The sequence below is a fragment of the Berghia stephanieae genome, chromosome 5 (assembly GCF_034508935.2).
Source record: "Berghia stephanieae isolate SIO BIC M18660-M18661 chromosome 5, UCSD_Bste_1.3, whole genome shotgun sequence".
NCBI classification, from domain to species: Eukaryota; Metazoa; Mollusca; class Gastropoda; order Nudibranchia; family Aeolidiidae; genus Berghia; species Berghia stephanieae.
The window spans coordinates 53,477,330-53,499,829 of record NC_088364.1 but is presented as its reverse complement, the minus strand read 5'-3'; the positions used below and the strand labels follow the sequence as shown (position 1 = coordinate 53,499,829).

Sequence of the window (22,500 nt, the reverse complement as noted above, 5' to 3'; positions counted from 1 at the left end):
GTAGTAGTAGTAGTAGTAGTAGTAGTAGTAGTAGTAGTGGTAGTAGTAGTAGTAGTAGTGGTAGTAGTAGTAGTAGTAGTAGTAGTAGTAGTAGTAGTAGTAGTAGTAGTAGTAGTAATAGTAGTAGTAGTTGTAGTAGTAGTAGTAGTAGTAGCTCCCTGACAGGCAGTGCCTTCAGCTCTCGAACTTTGTGTGGATTTTCATGCGTTTACAATAGTGGTTGATGTTCTTTTTGTATAAACTTGTTTGTAGTATTATCCTGCTCATTTTTATCAATTTGTAACCTGCATTTCTGTGATTGTTGTCCGTTTTTTCCCGAAATGGACTTTAAATAATATGTTTATAGCCATTTGTTGTTTACATCAGCCCTTTTACAAGTACTTATTGATGCAATGCCTTCCTTAAAAATATTCACAGCATCCGTCAGCCAAATTAAACATACCAACGCACAAAATAAATGGTTCCTCGTGACCTCATGTTGCTATGCAAGTTAAGTTATTGACATGGATGCCATTTTATATATTTACTTATAGTGTATGAATCTCGGGTTATTCAATCAACATACTTTTGAAAATTAGGTCAGTTACCGTATATTAACAATTCAGGGGTTCTATTTTTGACTCGAAAGTTTAAAATAAGGTATTTTGCCCCTGAAATCAACCGCTTACCGTAAACCGAAGACCCATATCCATCTTAAAGGCTCCATACACGCCCGGATATGATCCTGGTTCAGACCCCGATCAGGCAAACCGGGGTGAAAACGCAATGTGTGTGGCCAAATACCTGGCCGATAAACCTAGGTACGGTTGATCGCCCGCAAAGCCCGCTTTGCTTAATATTTTTCGAGGCGATCGGCGATCGGGGGCGTGGCAGTATAAAAAATTGGACAATTTTTTTCGGATTTTCGTTGTTTTGACGTCAGATTCGTGATCAGCGTCGAATTTACAATAGGTTTGATACCAAGAACTATGTTTTTACTCCAAAAATTGATGAAATTAGAAATAAAATTTAATTAATATTGAGGTTATGTGGCCGACAGAACAGTGCTCCTCCCTGTTTTGTGGTATGACTCTCGCTTCCAGATCGGAAGGTTCAGGTTTCGAGATCCGCTCTGCGTTGCGCAGAGTTGAGTCCTTGGAAAATGCTCTTTACTCACATTTTCTCACCGTACTCAGGTGTAAAATGAGTACATGGCCGTTCGTTGAATTTGTTAGGAAAAAATGTCACATCGCCTGACAGGCGTCATGTCTCGTCTTTCAAGTTTAATATTGCTGTTGCCTTGAGACCCCTTGTAAAGCGCTTTGAGCACGTGGATATTGCGCCAAATAAATGCTGTGTTATTATTTTTTTAAAATAATATTTTTATAAATGTTGCGCCAGGAAGAGGAAGATGGCAAAAGTTTCGTTCTTGATCATCGTAAAATTTATAAAGGATTTCATACAAAATAAAAAATAGTTTTCATAATTTTCAATGTAATGATATAATAATATGCCAGTTCTTTTTTTTTTTTTTTCCTCCTCACCCGTTGACGCGACATGACGGTCGACCTTGACACAGACATTTGGGATTGGCAGATGCCAAAAAGCCTTGACTACGTGATGACAGGGGTGGGCATTGTAACCCTGAATTATACTCTACAAACAACGCCCCCCCCCCCCCAAAAAAAAAAGAGCTGTGTGCGTGTGTGTGGTGGCGGTGGTGGTTGGGGGGGGGGGGGGGTGCGAATGCGAGTAGTCCCGAGGAGTACCCGTTTCACCTGCCACGGGAACACTGTCGATTTGTTTTATAAATAATAATAATAATAATAATAATAATAATAATAATAATAATAATAATAATAATAATGATAATAATAATAATAATGATAATAATAATAATAATAATAATAATAATAATAATAATAATAATAATAATAATAATAATAATAATAATAATAATAATAATAATAATAATAATAATAATAATAATAATAATAATAATAATAATAATAATAATAATAATAATAATAATAATAATGACGATAAATAACAAATCTTTATTGTCCACAAAATTGAAAAATTTCCGTGGTCTACGTTGCTTTTAAACTTAAATCGGATTGCAAATGTATGGATGTTATGCGTATTGGAAAAATACTCACGACATCTCCATCGGGGTATAACATATTAACACACAAAACTGCAAACGCGAACGTTCATTGTCTGATTGATATAACTTAGTGATAAGTTAATTATAAAATGCTGTCTAAAAGCAATAACAACGGGTTGACTAACGTCCAATTCATTCCTTCTATTGATGCTCTGTGTTAAATTAAAATACTCACAAAGTCCGCCAGCCAGAAATATCACTCCAGCCCAAAGATCTACATGGAATCTTGAACGTTATAGTCTGATATATTTTAATGAGAACTAATCATAAAAATGGGTGTCTAAAAACAATAACAATGAGATGAGTGACGTCAATTTGGTTCCTTCTATAAATATCCAAGAACTTTACTCACTCCATCCGCTCTCTCCTCCTTCAATACATATGAATCTATTCTCTCATCACTTTTTTGTGCGGCTATGCATGTGATCTTGTGAAATGACACTCGCCTTTGGATCGGACGGTACTGGATTCGAGTCCCGCTCTGAGTGGCGCATAATTGAGTCCTTGGAAAAGGCTCTTTACTCGCATTCTCTCACCTTGTTCACTGTTAAAATGAGTACCTCGCTGTTTACAGCGTCGTCTCTGACGGGAAACAATTGCAATATCGCTTAACAGTCATGTCTCGTCTAACATGTTTTTATGTTGGCCAAAGACCCTTATAAAGTGATTTGAGCACCTTTATTGAATATAGCGGTATATATAGCGCAAGTAAATTTTTCTCTCTCTTTCTCTCTCTCTCTCTCTCTCTCTCTCTCTCTCTCTCTCTCTTCTCTTATAGCTATTGCTACATATGATGGGAATATCTTGGACGGTTATTGATGCTATGAGTTTAGGTAAAATGCTCACAACATCCACCAGTCGGAAATAACGTACCGTCACACAAAACTACAAGTAACCTTGAACGTTAAAAGTCTGATTGATATAATTTAGTGAGAACTAATTACCAAAATGACTGCCTTAATACAATAACAAAGAGTGGAATGATGTCAATTTCGTTCCTTCAACAGTCTAATTGATATAATTTAGTGAGAAGTAATCACTATTGTGCGCAAGACGAAAGATAGAATAAAGACAGTAACTGGGATCGTAGCCTCACTATTAATTAAAATTTATTTCTAATTTCACCAATTTTTGGAGTAAACGCACAGTTCTTAGTATCAAACCTATTGTAAATTTGACGCTGATCACGAATCCGACGTGAAAACAGCGAAAATCCGAAAAAAATTGTCCACTTTTTTATACTGCCACGCCCCCGATCGCCGATCGCCTAAAAAAATATCTCCCCGTATGTGGGCAAAAATCATCTGCGATAAACGCAGGGATCGGGTCACAGCGATAGGTCATCCGTCCCGCTACCAGCGGATGTCGGCGTCTATGGGGGGCTTTAAGTACTCGCCTTTCACCCGAAGCAAACAATCCACATATCCTGAGCATTACTCACAATTTTAATACAGATAATTGAATCGCCGTTTTCAGCCACAGCAGGCTCTGCCACTCAACTAGCTAGGGGAATTAGGGACACAAAACCCCCGAATTGTGCAAATTAGTGATGAAAGCATGAATTTTTTATGAAAAAAAGTTCTTGCTCTAAGGTTTAAATTGTGATATAGAACTACTTTCTCATCACTCCAAGAGCTAAGATATCAGCAATTTAAATCGTGTAAAAATTCACGGTGGTGATGAAACTTGCCGCCTTCACAACGACATTTTGCTTTGGTGTCAAAAGGTCACAGACTACGTCATCGGTACCGAGTACACATGTACACTGATGCTTAAATCGAAATCGGAAGTATAACTTATTCATAACATACAACTTATCAAATTCATTCATTTACCAAGAGAGTAACATAATTTTTAAAAGTATTTGTTTTTAATCCAAAAGTATACAAATTTGGTTATTTCAAATTTTACCGGCATTGGAACGCGGAACATGAGATTGTGAAATCGAAGAAATCAAAGTTTTGGTGGTCGAATACGAATACGAAAAAAACAAAACATGATTTTTTCCCTCTCATATCTTTTGTATATTCCGATAGCTTTCAAAGAGTATAATCTTTATTTTCTTAATGTCTTATTGAATTAGAATTATTTGAAAATAATAGACTCCCGCTCATGTGAAGATATATATATATATATATATATATATATATATATATATATATATATATATATATATATATATATATATAAACAATGCATCGCATTCTGCGGTTGCTAGTTGTGTCGTCCGCGTTCGGTCGGCGAGGTCACGAAACGGTGTCTACTTGAACTCTGTCGCCTTTTACCCACCTCATATAATAATAATATAATAATAATAATAATAATAATAATAATAATAATAATAATAATAATAATAATAATAATATATAATAATAAATAATAATAATAATCATCATCATCATCATCATTGTCATCATCATTAGCAGCATACCGAGCACCTAGATATCGCTTAAGCATCAATGTTTATGTGTCACACTAATTCAATACAGTTATATTATTATTGTGGTTTGCGTAATAATATGGTTCAAATCAAATATCAGGTTGAAAATGTCCGTATCATCATCTTCTTTAACATGACCGTCATGAACCGCATCAACCCCATCACCAACAATCCCGTGATTAAGTCACTTAACCCATTAAATCAATGTACTAACTACTAACAATTATATATTGGCAAAGTGCAGTATTGAGGTGGATTGGTCAAAATGATTAATTTGTCAAGAGGAAAAAAAAATTAGAATGCCCAGCTCTGTCATAGCGGAAATCTTGTGGTCAATGGTACGTGACTTTTGTAGCGTCGCGTTCTACCAGCTATGGTGTTAAGACTTTTTACGGATTAGCAAATGATAGTGGCAAGCTAGATTTGTCTGTTGGAGACCGCTCTGAGGATACACTGGAGGTCCTGAAGCAAAATTATACCAAATGGCACAAATTATGTCGCTCTTGATATACGGCCACAAAAAATCAGAAGGCTCGCTGTGAAAAATGAGAAATCACAAGAAAACTTGTCAAATTATCCCGATCTAGACAATCTCTCATCGTCCCATTGTCCAAGGAGGCAGAATATGCGTTTTCCCTCAGATGAAGTTATCACAAGAAATAGGACACATTGTATGCTTTGCAACAATAAGATGAAGCTTCCCTCCATTCAATAATGACAAAAGACATGAACGAAAATATCCGCGTGGCTGCAGAAATTATAAACGATGTGCAGATTCTCGTCATATTCTCAAATAGCGATTTGATTGCGCAGGGAGTTCATTATCAGAAGATTTGTCATGTCCGTTTTATGAACATCAAAAAATCTGAATATTACCAAAACAAACAAAGTTCTAGTTTTGCTGTTGCTGAAATTGTTTCTTCTTCTTCCTCTTCCTCTTCAAGCTGAAACTTCCTCGTGGAAGGCTCAGCAGCAGTTTACCCAACTGTTTTACTGGGAGTTATCCAAATTGTTCCTAAGTCGTATAGTTGAGGGCAGAAACGAGTGAAGATGGTAGTCCACTCTAGATTGTGGCAACATAAATTTGCCAGGTTTCCTCTTGTTCTGTTGGAGGCCGTGTAATGACACCTGACCTGGTTTTTCTGACCTTTGTAAAATACATTCAGTTTATTCTTCTCTCTCCTTTCCTTAAATGGTTCCAAATGGGGTGTCATATATGACTTTGATTTGTTTGAGGATTTTGTTGAACGAATTTTATAGCTTTTTTTAGATTGATTCTATTTACCTAATTTCGGAGGTGTGATCGGGACCCCATACCTTACCGCTTTACTCGAGTGTTGGTCTAACATAAAATTTATAGCATTTCTCTTTTATGGTTACTTTGTAGCCGAAGAAGTTTCTGCTCAAGAATCCCAGGGTGGAGTTTGCCTTCCTGTGTATGTTTGCAATGTGGTCTTTCCAGGTCAGACGATTATTTATCGTTATTCCGAGATACTTTGCTTTGGTGACGTCTTCAAGTGTGTTGTTGTGTATTGTGTATTATCTTTCTTTTGTTGGTAATTTTCTGGAACCAAGGTCCCGATGAAGAATTTCTGAATCTTTCTTATGCCTTATTGGTCTGTACAAAAGGCTGTCATCCGGAAATAGTCTCAGTTGAGTTCCTAGCGACAATCTTTCAGGTAAATCATTGATGTAGATAAGGAACAAGAGGGGGCCTAGTACGGTACCTAGGGACACACCTGTAGTACTGGAGCTGAGTCTGACATTGCTCTTTTAGTTGTTTACGATTAGTGAGAAAATCCATTATCCAGTCGTGGGTGTTACTCATGATTCCATACCTCCACAGTTTAATAGCCAAAGTATGGTAATTGACTTTATCAAATGATTTAATAAAGTCTTATAATATAGCATCTGTTTGGAGTTGTTTTATTCATGTTTTCTGTTAGGTTGTTGCAAGTTGTTATTCGTTGTGTTTCACAAAAGCGCTCCTTTTTGGAGCCATGCTATATATAAAACATTCAAGTATAGAACAGAGCAGAGAGAAGAGAGAGAGAGAGAGAGAGAGAGAGAGAGAGAGAGAGAGAGAGAGAGAGAGAGAGAGAGAGAGAGAGGGAGAGAGGGTCCATAAATTGCCAGAATTAATCAAAATGTATAGCAAAGAATGCTGTGAATGAGGTTGCACCCAGTCGTATGTTCACCCAATCAGGTTCAGAGACAGACTCCAGCCGGCCCTACCAGGCTAACCTCAGGAAAGGAAACATTTTTAGCCTTCAATAAGACAACATAATATGGTTTCTTGAACACACTGCCATGGAAAAAGCTGACAACGAGGTTTTGGCTTATCTTGCGCCGTTAAAATAATTCAAAGAGATCAGGATAAATTAGAAAAGACTGCTGTTGAATTCTCTCAAGCCTACCAAGAAAAATGTGTTCCACAGACATTTGTCTAATAAATATGATTTTTGTTGGATCCTAATCATCTAAAAATGTTAATATACATCACCAAGAAAGTCTTTCATTTTCGAAATAAATAGTTACCAACATCACCATAATCACTACCACTATCACCACCACTACCTCATCATCACCATACTCATCATCATCATCATCATCATCATCATCATCATCATCATCATCCATCATCATCATCATCACATTATCATCATCTCATCATTATCATCATCTTCATCATCATCATCATCATCATCATCATCATCATCATCATCATCATCATCAACATTATCGTCATCATCACCGCTACCACGATCACCATCACCTCATCATCATCCCCACCACCATTATCAATACTACTTTCTCCATAATCACCTCATCATCTTCATCATCATCATCATCATCATCATCATCATCATCATCATCATCATCATCATGATCATCACTACCACTACCATCACCACCACCACAACATCATCATCAACATCATCATCATCACTACCAAGATCACCACCACCACCACCTCATCAACATCATCACCATCATCACTACTATTATCACCACAATAATCACCTCATCATCATCATCATCATCATCATCATCATCATCATCATCATCATCATCATCATCATCATCATTATCACCAACATCACTGCCACCATCATCTTCATCACGATGACGACTAACACAACACAAGTAAAAATAATTCCAGCACCATCTCCTCCTCTCCCATCACCCCCCTTCCAGTCCTCATAATAAAGCTATACTACCGGCCCATACGGTCCTATATCACATAAAGTCACATTTTTAACAATGATAATTATTTAAGCCAAAATAATCAACCGCTTACACGGGCTAAAAATAATATATTATTAAAGCGCCGAATCGTCAACAAATATTTCATGGATTACGTCCCTTTGTTTTAATATAGCTCATAGAGGCGGATTTTCATCTCCCTATTTTACACTGTTAGAGGAATTTCTCAATGTGGTTCTATATCAACATCGAGTAATAGTGGTCTCAAGTTACTTTGTACCAAATTTGGTGCTTTCATCACTAATTTGCACAATTTTACCCTAATTCCCCTAGCTAAACCACAGACTGGCTTTACCAGGCACAAAGACTCCATTGTCTTCCGAGAAAGATAATCGTCAACATAACATGGTTGCTATGTCTAGGTTTCAGGCGATTTGGAGTAATAAGAACATCTACGATAACTCCAAGATCACGACTCATACACTCCCTTGTCATGTGGATATGAAACATTGATATTATTAACCGACTTATCTAGACATAAAGAAACGAAAAGCTTTTGAAAACGCCATCACATCACATTTTAACCCTCTCCTTACCAACCATAGAAAAATCGTCACATTCGTCACGATGCAACCATTAACATAACAAAATTAAAAGAAAATATTTTGTTATTGCTCTAAAAACTTGAAACTGTAATTTAGAACTAATTTTGTTATATATTATATGTTATATATTATAGAATTTATTTGTTGTTTTGCTGTTTGAATTACTTTATCTATTTTTGTTTACAGTGAGTGTAACATTTTTGATAAAATTCTGAAAAACGGCTGGGAAGGAGAGGGTTAAGACCACACACCAATGATCAAGAGCGCCATATGGTTTTATTGACCTCCTGAAAAAGAATACATTTGAACTTTGTACGTGTGAGTCTGCCAGGAGACCACTGATCTTTGTAAAAACTGCTCAAGGGATCGTCAGGGATGGCGGAAACGATGAAGGCAAGAGATACTATTGGAAGATAATATCAAAGAGTGGACAGAATGGGAATGGAACTAGTTACCACGGAAAGCAGAAAACATCATAAAACGGAGGGAATCAACGATGAATTCAAAGACCAACATTTATGCCTCCATTGGTTGACGTTACTATGGCATAGGGATGTGACATTTTAAAGTCTTTTAGTGACTTTTAATATTTTAATATTCCTTATCGTTAGATCTCCAAATAAAAAAAAAAATCCCTTAATTCATCATAGGGGAAATTTGTCTCTCGGGTCTTCTCGTATGCCTTTACATCTGGAGTCCCGTTTTGAAGATGAAGGTACTCGTCTTTTTAAGTTCTTCTAGCGTGCCGAAAAGTTTTTTTTTTTATGTTGAGAAGTTGCAGTATAATATATGCGCTGCATCATCCTCTTCCTCACCATATGTCGTGCAGACCGGTGACAGCGTCAGTTGACAGTGAGTTTCATGCCTCTGTGCATATGCAGTGCAGTGCCGAAAATTGAGCTAGGGCGAGGTGACTTGCTCAAGGCCACACAGCACAGCGGCGGGTGATAGAACTCGGTACCTTTCGGATTACGAAGCAAAGACCGTACCGCTGGGCCACGCTGCCCCTGATGACCTTATCCAGCAGTGCAACATTGAAAACATCGAAACTCCGATCAAAGGAGATGGGAGTGAATAGGGTACGTTCTGCTAATGAAGGAAGCCGCAATGCTCAAGGAAAGAAAAACTTCATTCAAATCCGCTTTTTATATTCATGGACAAATTATAACACATAATTTCATGTTATTTACAATATGTTGGTTGCCTTGAGCAACAGTAAATTACATGAAATGAGAAAATCAAATTAGTTTGATCAACGAGACTAATGAATGTTTGGTTGTTATCCGGAGCAAAAATAGAAAAATCAAATCTTTTTTACGACTGGAGTAAAGACTCCAAAAATAAATGCTTGGACTTTGATGGGAGCCATATTGAAAAACAAATTTAATTTTTTTTTTAAATGTATATCTAGAATATGCAATGGCAATCTTAAAAGATTTGTTTCCATTATAAAACATCTCAATTTGACGAATGATGGAAATTCGTGTATGATCTAATTAAAACGTAACTTCAGGTTCATTGTCAATTTATTATAAACAAAAAAGGATTTGATGTATTCCAAAAAAGAGTGTATTTTGGCTTATTTACGTCAGTTTATATTAAAAATTGCCAACATAAACAGCAAACTTGATTCGGGTTTAAACACACACACACACACACACACACACACACACACACACATACACAGTAACCTAAGAAATTCGAAATATTTGACAACCTTCATCTTGTGATATCTTACTCCCTATTATTCTCTTTTTCTTCTTCTTCTTCTTCTTCTTCTTCTTCTTCTTCTTCTTCTTCTTCTTCTTCTTCTTCTTCTTCTTCTTCTTCTTTTTCGACTATGTGGTCTTGTGGTCTGACACTTATTCGGATCGGAAGGTCCAGGGTTCTAGTCCTGCTATGAGCGGCGCATAGTTGAGTTTTTGGAAAAAGGCACTTTACACACACTCCCGTAAAATGAGTACCTCGCCGTTAGCAGCGCTGTCTCTGTCGAAATAAAAGTACTATCGCTTAACAGGCGTCATGTCTCGTCCTATAATATGTTCAAGTGTTGTTGTTTACTAGGTACTGATTGTAAAGCTCTTTGAGTACGTTTAACGGATATTGCTCTATATTAATGCTCTAATCGCTATAGTTTTTCATCATCATCATCATCATCATCATCATCATCATCATCATCATCATCATCATCATCATCACCTTCTTCTCTTTCTTCTTGTTCTTTTGTAAATGTCTGTACAAAAATATCACCTATGCGCGAATTTAAACTATTTCAAGACATAGCTAATCCACAAGAATTGTTCCCTACCTGCAAAAATACAATAACTGTAATTTTAGCTTTATTTGTGATTAATGTTATTTTCCCTAACTTTTGAATAATGGAGCAATTCTAGACGGTGTTTCTTTTTTTACGAAACCCGCCGAAACCCAGTCCCAGGTTCACTCCCCAATGGTGTACAATTCCCTGAGTCCCAGGTTCACTCCCAACTGCTACTGTCTACTTCCTATAACTTTGTCCGGTTTTCGTCGGGTTTCGTAAAAAAGAAACATCAATTCTAGATGATAAAGAAATAATCGATTCTAGTAAATCCCAAGTGTAACCCTTCGATTCTTTCCGGCTCGTCGGTAATGGATCCAAGATAGCACGTCCGTCAAACATTAGCTTCTAATATAATATATTATAAGTTGTATGTATAAGTATAAGCTAATGTTTGCTGGACTTGGTAACAATGACGCAGGTTGTGTGGGTTTCGTTAAAACTCTTCTCGCAAAATTTAATCACATAGCATAGAAAATACACAGTTTACTTTAAAACGATTCAATGGGTATTATCATCTTTTTAAATTAAAAAAATGAGTTTTTGTTGTTGTTGAACATGTAAATTTGAACCAAGTTAAAACGACAATTTGTCACTTAGCTCAATTTTATTCCATTACACATCTCTAGTTTTGTTCATTAATCATTATACTTGTAAAAGAAAAAGCTTCAAGTTTTCCCAATCTGTTTCAAAACTGTTTTTCTGTTCAATTTCAGCTTATTTATTCTATACTATTCTCATGTTCATGTTATACAAATTGGAGTATTAAAAAAAAATGCAATACTTCCATTTTAAATCCTTCAACGAGGTAACCTTGAGGAAAACAGCAAGTTCAGAACTAAAAATCAAGGGATTCGACCCGCGGACCATTCAACTCCCCCCCCCCCACAAACCCATAAAAACACAGTGGCATAGTCATTACGCATTCTGTTCGCTGGGTTGACTCACTGCACCCAGTTTCAATATTCATTTTTATCAGGTTTTCAAAAAAAAGATTAGAATAATATGTGATGCTTTTTGTCAGGTTTCTATAGACATTTTACAGTATTTGACCAGTAGGAAAACATCTTTAAAAGTCAAGAGAAATTGAGCTTTTATATAGCACAATATCCACTAAACGTGCTCAAAGCGCTTTACAAAGGGTCCCTGACCAACAGCAACACTTAACATGTAGAACGAGACATGACGCCTGTCAAGTAATATAACAATTTTTTACGACAGCGACAACGCTGTTAACGGCAAGGTATTGAGTACGGTGAGAGAATGTGAGTAAAGAGCCTTTTCCAAGGACTCAACTATGCGCAGAGCGAGGCTCGAACTCAGGACCTTTCGATCCGAAAGCGAGTGCCATACAACACAACCACACAATAGAGTAGAATTGATTTTCCCCGGGTTTATGTAGCCAGATACTGAGTATGATTATTGTCAAACGAGTTCTGCTTTGGAATATTTTTAGAAATAAAACAAATAAATCAAATGAAAAACAAGACAAAAGGAAACAGCCGATGAGTTAGATAAGATATTTTAAATTAATAAAATCTGGATTTTTCCAGGTTTCATTCGCCCGAGATTGCTTAATGAGTTCTGCTTAAAAGTGTTTATAACACAGAAAATACCCCAACAAATAAATATTAAAAACTGTCGAACAAAATACGCTACGAAGGAGCATCAGGCTTTGTCAGTTTTTTAAATTATTTTTCGGCGCTTCGAGGTATTTAAGGTCATTTTAGAAACATAAAAAATTTTAGAATATCTGAGAAAAGTTAAAATATTAAAGTTAAAATTTGGCACATAGATACAATCACATAAGACAAGTTGAGACAAAGGGGGAATAGTTCAAACAGGGACAGGAGTAGATTTCAAGTTATTTATCCGTGTCTAGTTTGATACGACACTATCCAAGGATCTCACCAATAGGATATTATACTCAGATGGTCAGGTATTGGCAACTAAATTACAACACAATGTGGATACGATTCTCAAGGAAATATTATAATATCATCTCACACTACAAAGGGAAACCCAACTGACTTTAACCCTCTCCGCTAAAGATGCACTCCAACCAGTTCCCAGAAGAACCTGGTTTCATCCTAGAACAAGAACACAAAGTCATATGAAAATACAAATAATGATATAAAATATATAACAGATTCAAAAATTCTTATGGATCAATTTGTTGGGTTCCAGAAGGTCCAATATTACTCAGCCCTGGGGGAATTCCTCCCAAGTCAAATATTTACTTATATTTACATCGAATATTAGCATATCGGAGAGGGCTTTCCATCAGATGTACGAGTACTTTACTAGTCATTATTAGATAATAAGGAGGCTTTATAAAATCGATAATAAAAAAATCTAAAGTTCGATCCGTAGTAAGTCGAAGCTGGCTAAGTTTTTGGGATGATATTTTTTTTAACTTTATATGGCTCTGTATTATATATATTTTCAGCCTCCCCCTCCCCTTACTGAATTTTCGTAGATGGAATCATGCATACTGTCAAGCTCTTGTAAAACTGAAAAAGCTTTAGCAATCAGCAACGCAGGACAAGAACACATGTTATTTGAGTCATAATGCGCTGATGTTCAAAGTTGTTTTTAAGTAGTTAAATTGCATTTGGAACACTTTTATTATATATTGCCGCTACCCGATCTGGTCCGATGCCAGCAGTTAGTTTCCTTTAGCACCGACGCTTTACCAATGGTTACACGGATACTGGGTTTGCCAATTTGGACATAGTGATAAATGAAGAACTCCAAATATAGACACTTTGATTAGAAATTGGAGAGAAGGAAACCTTGCAGTGTCTTGACTTGATTTCTGAAGAAACCCCGGTTGATTGGGTCGACACATAACAATCTTTACTACATCCAACCAACCAGAATAATCAGCACACAGATTTGGGGAAAAAAGTTTCTGAAGAAATGTAGTGCATTAATTTATCAGCAGTAATGCCAACGTTTCTCTATTTCCTCTATATTGAACAGTTACCATTACTGATTCTCTCAACGAATCGCAGGGTACGTATTCACTTCTCAGTGACCGATCTGAATAGTCTTCAATAGTCGGAACGTCACTTCCTTCCTAATGACGTATGGTAACTTAGTAACACTGGCTCTAAACTATCGGAACAATGGCGGACGCCGTATGAAATATTTCCCCGGCGAGCTTAAACGCGTATCCAGAGGAAAAAACCTCCATCAATTTGATTATGTTTTGACTTTTACACATTCGATCACAAGGCATATGAAAAGGGAATGAAAAGTTCTAGCCAGCATGAAGAATAAAAAGTAATGATTTTCTTTGTTTAGAACCAAGATGGCCGCCGTTGCCGGGCGCGTGACATCAGACTACTGAATCCAATTAGACTAGGTACCATAAATATTATTCTATTCGGTGGACAGGTAGCTTGAAAAAAATCTGGCGTGACAATTAATGAACAAACATCTGCCGACGATGTTTAACGTTTTGGCAGGAGTGCAACTTTATATAACGAAAACAATCTTGTCTACATGTAAATATTACACGTATTTATACATTTTATGGAAGAAAGGTTGAAGAGAACAGATAGTGGAAAATAGCAAAAGTAAATCAAAACCAGACAAAAACAAAACAAAATGTGGTAGTTAAGTGATCATATTGTGTTAAAGACCGCGTTAAATAGTTGAAACAAACAAGCCTGTTAGGCTGTATTACACTTTTTCCCCGACAGAGACAGCGCTGTTACTAATTTTACACTTGAGCACGGTGTGAATATGTGAGTAAAAAGTCTTTTCCAAGGTCTCAGCTATGCGCCGAGCGAGGCTCAAACCGAAAGCGAATGTCATACCATTAGACCAGGTGTAAAATGAGTACCTGGCCGTCAACAGCATTGTCTCTGTCGGAAAATTTGTAATATCGCCTAACAGACGTCATGTCTCGTTCTACATATTACGTGTTGATGTTGCTCGGGGACCATTGTAAAGCGCTTTGAGCACATTAAGTGGAAATTGCGCTATATAAAAGCTATAGTTTTAAAAAAGCTCTAGTTTTAGATCGTAAACTCGCCTAAACGAGAGTCGAATTACATAGTGTGATGAATGCAGTAAGCTCTCTCCTTCAGAGTCATTCGTCCCATGTAGCTGGGGTTTATCTCAGTTTCTATTAGGTTGAACGGACAATAATAGATGCTTGCTACCTTTTAGATAGGACACTGGCATAATGCAAAGTACTTTCTACCATTTCTAGAAGTAAGTGGACAGAAGAAAAAAATATCTCGAATACACCCGGCATTGTTCATGGTCCCCTTATTAGAGAAACGCGTACTCTATCAACTGAGCTATCAGGAACCGAAATTGTTATGATGAAAAGGGAAACCCAAAGAAAGACATTTGGTTAAAGAATGAAACCTTGTTATTTCGAACGGTGTGGACTGGTCAGGCGATCAAGATGTAGCGGCACTGATTGGATGTGACCGCGAAATAGGAGTCTGGAATGACCGAGTGTATCAATGTAAAGACTGTAGCTAGGTACATAATAAGTGGTGTCCTAAAAGGATGTAGTAGCGCACACTATCTTGCGATTCTTAGAAAAAAGAATATCAGGGTAAGTCACCAATCGTCTCAAAACGGTATTATGTCGAGTTTGACTTGATGTTTTAAATTCAAATTTTTAAGCTTAATATAAATAAAAAGTATTGGTTGAAATCGACGTCTATTTACAGGTCTGATAACCGAACACAATTAGGGGCCTGAATTATCATTGTTGTAACGGACGAAGTGGTGAGTGGTTAAGGCATTGCATTGTGACCCGGAAGGTCCCTAGTTCGAGCCCCGCTTCAAGCACTTTCGTTTTTTTCCTTGGGCAAGATTATTAACCCCCAATTTGCTCACTTGGACAACATGGGTGATTCCTGTTGACATCAGACATCTTGTTTGATGAATTATCTATATGCCTTCGTGGAATGCCTAGGCGACGATATCTTATGATGTCGTGGCGGAAGGGCATAATTTATTTAGAAACTTTAACGGTCATATTGCGTTGGTTTTAGAGTATTTCCAATACAAACAATGAGCCCATAACAATTTGGGTTATCAGACCTGCAAATAAGTATATGTCAGTGGAATAAATGCCTTCATTGAGAAAATTGAGTTTAATTTCTTAAACTTCGTAAAACTTACATTTTCTAATTGTGACCCACCGTTTCAAAATGGTATGGAGTGAATTAGATCCTAAACACTATTTTATAAATTTTATATATAATATTAACTTGAACTTTTATACTCTTGATGTTTTATATATAGCAATATCCATTCAATGCGCTCAACGCCTTCTTCAAGGGTCCTACAACAACAGAGACACTTAACATATTATAGAACGAAACATGACGCTGGGGGCACGATTACAATTTTTTTGACAGAGACAAACGCTGTTACTGACCAGGAACTTATTTTACAACCTGAGTACGGTGAGGGAATGTGAGAAGGAGTCTTTTCCAGGGACTCAACTTTGCACAGCCAAGAACGGGTCTCGGATCAGGGATCTAACGTTCCGAAGAGAGACAAATAGGTAACTTAATTAATAGATGGATAGATATGAAAGTAGACAGGCAGACAGATAGATAAGTAAACAATCTCTGGGAGGAAAATAGTCGGATCCATGTAAAATCAAAACTGTAGCAGGCGCGTAAAACGTCTAAAATTAAACTAATCACATATAATATTATTAGCCTGCCTTACTGGGTGACAGAAGACAACAATTCTGGAATACACCCGGGGTCGGTCCTGGTCCCTTTAGGAGAGAAACGTGTGTTCGATCAACTGAGCTATCGGGAATCGGAATATTATGATGAATGGGGAATAGCAAATAAAGACATTTGGTTAAGGAATGAAACCTTGTTTACTTATCTATCATCCATCTATCTGTCTGCCTGTCTATTTTTCTATCCATCCATCTATTAATTTAGTACCTATTTGTCTTGTCTTCGGACCTCATCCTTGTCCTGCACTCTGGACTGTACAATGTTGAGTCCCCGGAAAAGATCTTTCTCACATTCTCTCACAACAGCCACTTAAAGATATCTTTATCCCCCCCCCCCCTCCCTACGATTAATATTTTTCACAAGCCTGTAGATGGAATACATAATTTCATTCCCTTTATTTTTCACACGTTCATATCTTGTCCTTCCGACGTATTCTACATTCTGACATCTGTTTGATGCGCTCTGTATAAATTATTTCATTTAATGTGAGAGACGTCGGTATGGAATCACAACTCTTTTCGAATGACAAGATTTTATTACATATTCTTGCCATCAAAACAATTCATGAAAATAAAATATATCTATGCGCTTTATATAGCCATGAAGATAGGAATGATCGCCATGGTAATATATCCATGACTTCCGCTTACTTCCAGACGTTAACCTCATAAGTGCGGCTAGGCGGTCTTGTGGTATGACACTCGCTTTCGGATCGGAAAGTCCTGGGTTCGAGTCTCGCTCGGCGCATAGTTGAGTCCTTGGAAAAGGCACTTTACTCACATTCTCTCACCGTACTCAGGTGTAAAATGAGTAGCTGGCCATTAACAGCGTTGTCTGTCCGAAAAACTTTTTAATATCACCTAACAGGCGTCATTTCCCCGTCCTAAAAATGTTAAAGGACCCCTTGTAAATCGGTTTGAGGACGTTTAGTGGATATTGCGCTTTATAAAAGCTCAATATGTAATCAAGTATAACTTAAAAACCGAATGGACAACGGTTTCAGTTTAAGCAATTTGAGAATTCTTACGGAGACAAATATCAAGCGACCGGTATCGTAATAATATGAGTAATATAATGACTTTCCTCTATGTGTTTGTCTTCACCATGGTATGATTCGGAGTTTGGTGTCACTTCAACACCTATCTATCTATCTATCTATCTATCTATCTATCTATCTATCTATCTATATAATATATATATATATATATATATATATATATATATATATATATAAAATATAAATTGTCACTCACATTATATGGCCAAGACGTTCGTTTCTGTGGCTTTCGTCCACGTCTTCAGTCGGCATAATGTCCGAAGAAAAAAATGTATTCTATTTGAGGTGCTTGTCCTTGCTTCCGTTGTGTAGTGGTGATTAGTGTTGATGTGTAGTGACATTGTTGTAGTGTGCTCTCATTGCTTATATTATGAGTGTGTGTGTGTGTGTGTGTGTATGTGTGGGTGTGTTGTGTGTGTTTATCGATGAGTGTGAGGAACTGTTTGCCGATATTTGAAGTGATTGCGTTTTTGAACGGCGGGTTGAACCATATTATATTCCTTTTTCTGTTTTGTTTTGGTGTTGTGGCGTGCATTAAATTTTTGTATTTCAGTGCTGAGGTGTTTTCGCTCTGTTTGAGTGCCATTTCGTAGTCTTGTTTATACATACATACATATATATCTATCTATCTATCTATCTATCTATCTATCTATCTATCTATCTATCTATCTATCTATCTATCTATCTATCTATCTATCTATCTATCTATCTGTCTATTATCATCATCGTCGTCATCATCATCATCATCATCATCATCATCATCATCATCATCATCATCAAAATCATCATAATCAGCTACAAGACTACGAGCTTCACCATCACATTATATTAGCTTGCAAGCAAGATCGACAACATTACTCTCGATACATTAACCACCTAATGCTCACCTTTTTGGATGATAGAAATAAAGAGGCACGCAGCCAGATAGGCTTTGCCGAAGGTATAAACGGACACGCTTGTATTCCAGGATTCAGGCATGATAAAGATGAAATAATCCGCTTTGTCAGATGCTTCTGTTTTCCTAATATCTTCAGATTATTCAAGTTTCATCGTGATAACAGGGAAGACTTTAGGATATTCTGGAAAAAAGAGAATACAAATTCGTATTGATGCTATGCGTTTAGGTAAAATGCTCACAACATCCGCAAACCGGATATGATGTACCAAAACACTAAACTATCTGTAAATTTGGACGTTTATAGTATAGATAGAACGAAGATGACGCCACTCAGGCCTTTACCATTGTTTTTTAAAATTATTCTAGGTGTTCTTGACCATGTGGAAAATATGTTGAAATGATAAGGGGTCTTCAATGTATAGTATTGCAGATGGTAGTTTATTCCGTTCTCGATTTCTTTGAGGGGAAAAGGCTAGATTTGCATATGTGTTTGCTTTTGCAAATCGCTGTGGAATTTGTCGATGGCCGTTACAAGATGTTTTACTGTAATTATGAGTGATGTTCATGTCTGTAAATCACCAGAATGAAATGCAATTCAGGTCTTGAGGGACGTATGATGAAGTCATCACCAATCATCGGTTTACTCATGACATCAATCCTTTCAGACACCATGCCGAGCCATTGGACATTTGGGAGTTTCACTTAGTTCCGGTTCTGTAGCGCAAACCAGGCGGTGTCAGTTACTAATTGCCTGGTAATAATAATAGAGGGAAGTTGAATGAATGGAATATACATTTCACTCTTAGGTACGCGATCCAAGATCGAGCCGAATTTGGCTTTCTAATTAGATGTTTTGATCGCCTGGACAGTATTGAATTGTGCCCTGTTGTTGAAACTGCGCAGCTCTCTGTAAATTCCATCCACAATTCATGTTTTTTGCTGTTGATGCTAATGTCAGAAGATCTTCCTTTGAAGATCTTAGTTCTTAGTTGTTTTGGAGGCGTTTTAATGTCTCTATTTAGGACAGTGTGAAGTGATATGCGTAGTCTGCATTTATATTTCTTGTAGCCAGAAGGGGTAAAAAAAAGAGTTAATCATGGCTTTGTTAGCAGGTGTTTTTCATTTCTTCTGAATTCATGCCCAAAAAGTCGCCATGTTGCCTCCAGAATTTGAATAAATAAAGGTCTTTCGTTTCACTTCCGTATAGTGTTTTGTTGTTTACTTTTTTGGGTATCGGATGTTCGGCGGGACTCTTTAAAATTGTTTTCAGTGAAATCTGACAAATTGTTGTTTTTCGGTTCCGGTCAATGACGAAGTTCTGCAGTTGTACATTAGCACTAATTTTAAATGTTTTGAGTATAATTCGATTTTAGTGTTCATTTTAATTTTATCTTTTCTAATCCATATGTTTAATAATATGTTAAGTGTAAACGCCGATAAACATTTTCTTCTTTTTATGGCTTCCCTGTCCCTGTCTCTAATTAGTGGTCCAGGCTTTTTCATGACTCTCTATGTCTTCTTTCCTTGATAGTAATGCTACATCTGTTTTGTCAGCATTTAAGTACAGTTGGTGTTTCCGCAGACCTGACTACTTGAAAATTTAAAAAATTCGTAATATTTAGGAGACATAAATTGTAGTCGGTATAGTTAACCTTAAAAAAATAAACAATTTATTCACACAAGGATTAAATAACACTTTAATCCTTAAAATTATGTGGTCTGGCATCAACTTTCATTTTCAATTAGTTTTAATGACTGAGAGGTGCTCATGAAGTTCTGAAAATGGAGCCAAAATTTCGTAATTCTACGAATTTTTCGTAGTGGTAGGCAGGTCTGTGTTTGCGTAAAACTTCTTGGACGACTTTTACATTGACTTGTTTGTTGTCAATAGAGTCAATGTCGTAGCATGTGAAATATTCACGGGGATTTCATTTTCAAATGGTGATTGGGCTGGGGCAACTGATTGAGAGCATACCTTACTTCTCTTGAGGTAATAGGTTTCAGTAAGGGTCTGATGTCTCCTTCAAATGAGTGACTTTGTGGCGTTTCATTGTATTGTATTTGTTGTTATTGTAAAATTCAAATAAAACATTTGAAATGTCGTTAGAGTTATTAAGAATTAATTTGTCGGTGTCGTTTTCTTTGGGTTTTCAAATAGAGAGACTAGTATTTGCTCGAATTGTTGCAATGCTTTATACACTGTTTGTTTCTATCATTTAATGTATACTTAATTATATTTTTTTTAATATATTTTTTTGATATATATTATATTTATAATTGCTAAAATTATATCAATTTAATATTTCATCTAATTCTTGCCAGACGATTGTTTCTGTGTTCCCACTTCATCAGTCGCAGAATCCAACAAATGGATTCTGCCGACTGATGAAGTGGGAACACAGAAACGAAATCGTCTTGGCAAGAATAATGTGAGTGAAAATTTACATTTATATATTAGCTCTAACCACCATTATCGAGCACTTTCGTACCTACAAGTACCGCCAACACTCATAAATATATATATATATATATATATATATATATATATATATATATATATATATATATATATATATAAATATATATCACAATGGACGATGGATTTCTTTTCAAATTAAAAAGAATTACACTCTCTGGATATTAGATTTATTGACCTTAGTGTACTTTCCGTTTGACACTACATCAGTGACTGCTGGGTAGACACCGAGGAAAGTCAGTTTGAAATAATATATTATTAGTATAATAACAAAAATAACAACACAAAAACGACTTTATGCTATTTGTTCAAAGTGTTACATTAAAAGGTTACAAGGTTACAATGACAGGAAAGTGATTTTCTCTTTTATCACGGTATTAGAGGGATTGGTCTCCCTAGGGTCGTTTATTATGTAAAGACCGAATGATTTTGATAGAATTGTTTTAACGACAACATCATAACCGGTGTTATTTAGTTCTAATTTTGTTATATGCAATGTGTTAAAAAAGGAATATGAAACGTTATAATGGAGTCATTCGCCTATGAATCGCAGTAAATCAAATCATGTACTTCACCCTTGTGATAAAATATTCATAAAATAAGGAAACTATTTATAAAAGTAGATAGTTTGATCATTTAATCTGCGATGCGGACAGAATATTCTAGGAACGGAATATTTTATATTGGGACATTTGCAAACACAAGTAATTAGTGATAATTTTCCATGGCTAATATTAGTTTAGTAAAAAATAGTACTTCAAAGATATTAGGCCCATGAACCCGAGGTTTATCTCGGTTTCTATATCGTGAGAAGGAACAATAGCGTTTGCCTTTAAATTGGATGATAGTCCAGCGCAAACCAGATTTAACAGAACTGTACATTGACATGACAGATTTTTCAATTTGGCCAGAAATGTTTAACACCAAATATCGATGATCTGCGACTTATCAAAATTTCTTAAATCTTAAATTCTTGAGGATGTACCTGGTTTGAGAAATATTAACATGTTAACCCTCTCCTTACCAGCCAATTTCAGAATTTTCTCCGAAACTTCACATCCACCCACCACAAACATAAGTTTGTTTACGCAAACAGAAAGCAACAAGTCCATTCTATACATAATATTGCTCAGCAAAGTGAGCTCAACATCACAGTGTCCTGTTTTTAAAGCTATAACAAAAAGTTTATTAATATCAATTTTGTGATGAACAAAATAAATCAGAATGAGAAAATTGTTGGTTGCATCGAATGTGACGATTTTCCTATGGTTGGTAAGGAGAGGGTTAAGGGTCATCTTTGGCAACGGAGCACAAGCAAAGAGCAAAGAGAGATGGATACACATGGATGCAAGTAGAGAAGTCGCCTAAGGAAGAGTCAAATGGCAAAACACCATCGATGATATGCTCTGACCGACGCTAAGACTTAACTAGGTAAATCAGTCAAGAGTTTTTGGTATTTATAGCCAAAATACAAATGTAGGTTCGTGAGTGTATGTCATTCAATTCTATAAGTTTATATCTTCATAATATTTACATTCACACAAATGTTTTCGATTTCCTTTAAAGTTAATGATAGACAAGAATTATTAACCCACAATTTGTTTACTTTGGACAAC

The 22,500-nt window shown here is 36.3% G+C and overlaps 1 protein-coding gene across 1 annotated transcript in view; it reads right to left on the bottom strand.

The window, feature by feature from the left end:
- Positions 1 to 22,500, bottom strand: part of LOC144974158 (uncharacterized) — a 99,267-nt gene that overhangs the window by 25,589 nt on the left and 51,178 nt on the right. The window contains exon 2 of the mRNA XM_078917073.1: positions 18,398 to 18,589. Coding sequence (XP_078773199.1) covers positions 18,398 to 18,488 — 91 coding nt within the window. The 5' untranslated portion in view covers positions 18,489 to 18,589. The remainder of the gene's footprint in view (positions 1 to 18,397; positions 18,590 to 22,500) is intronic.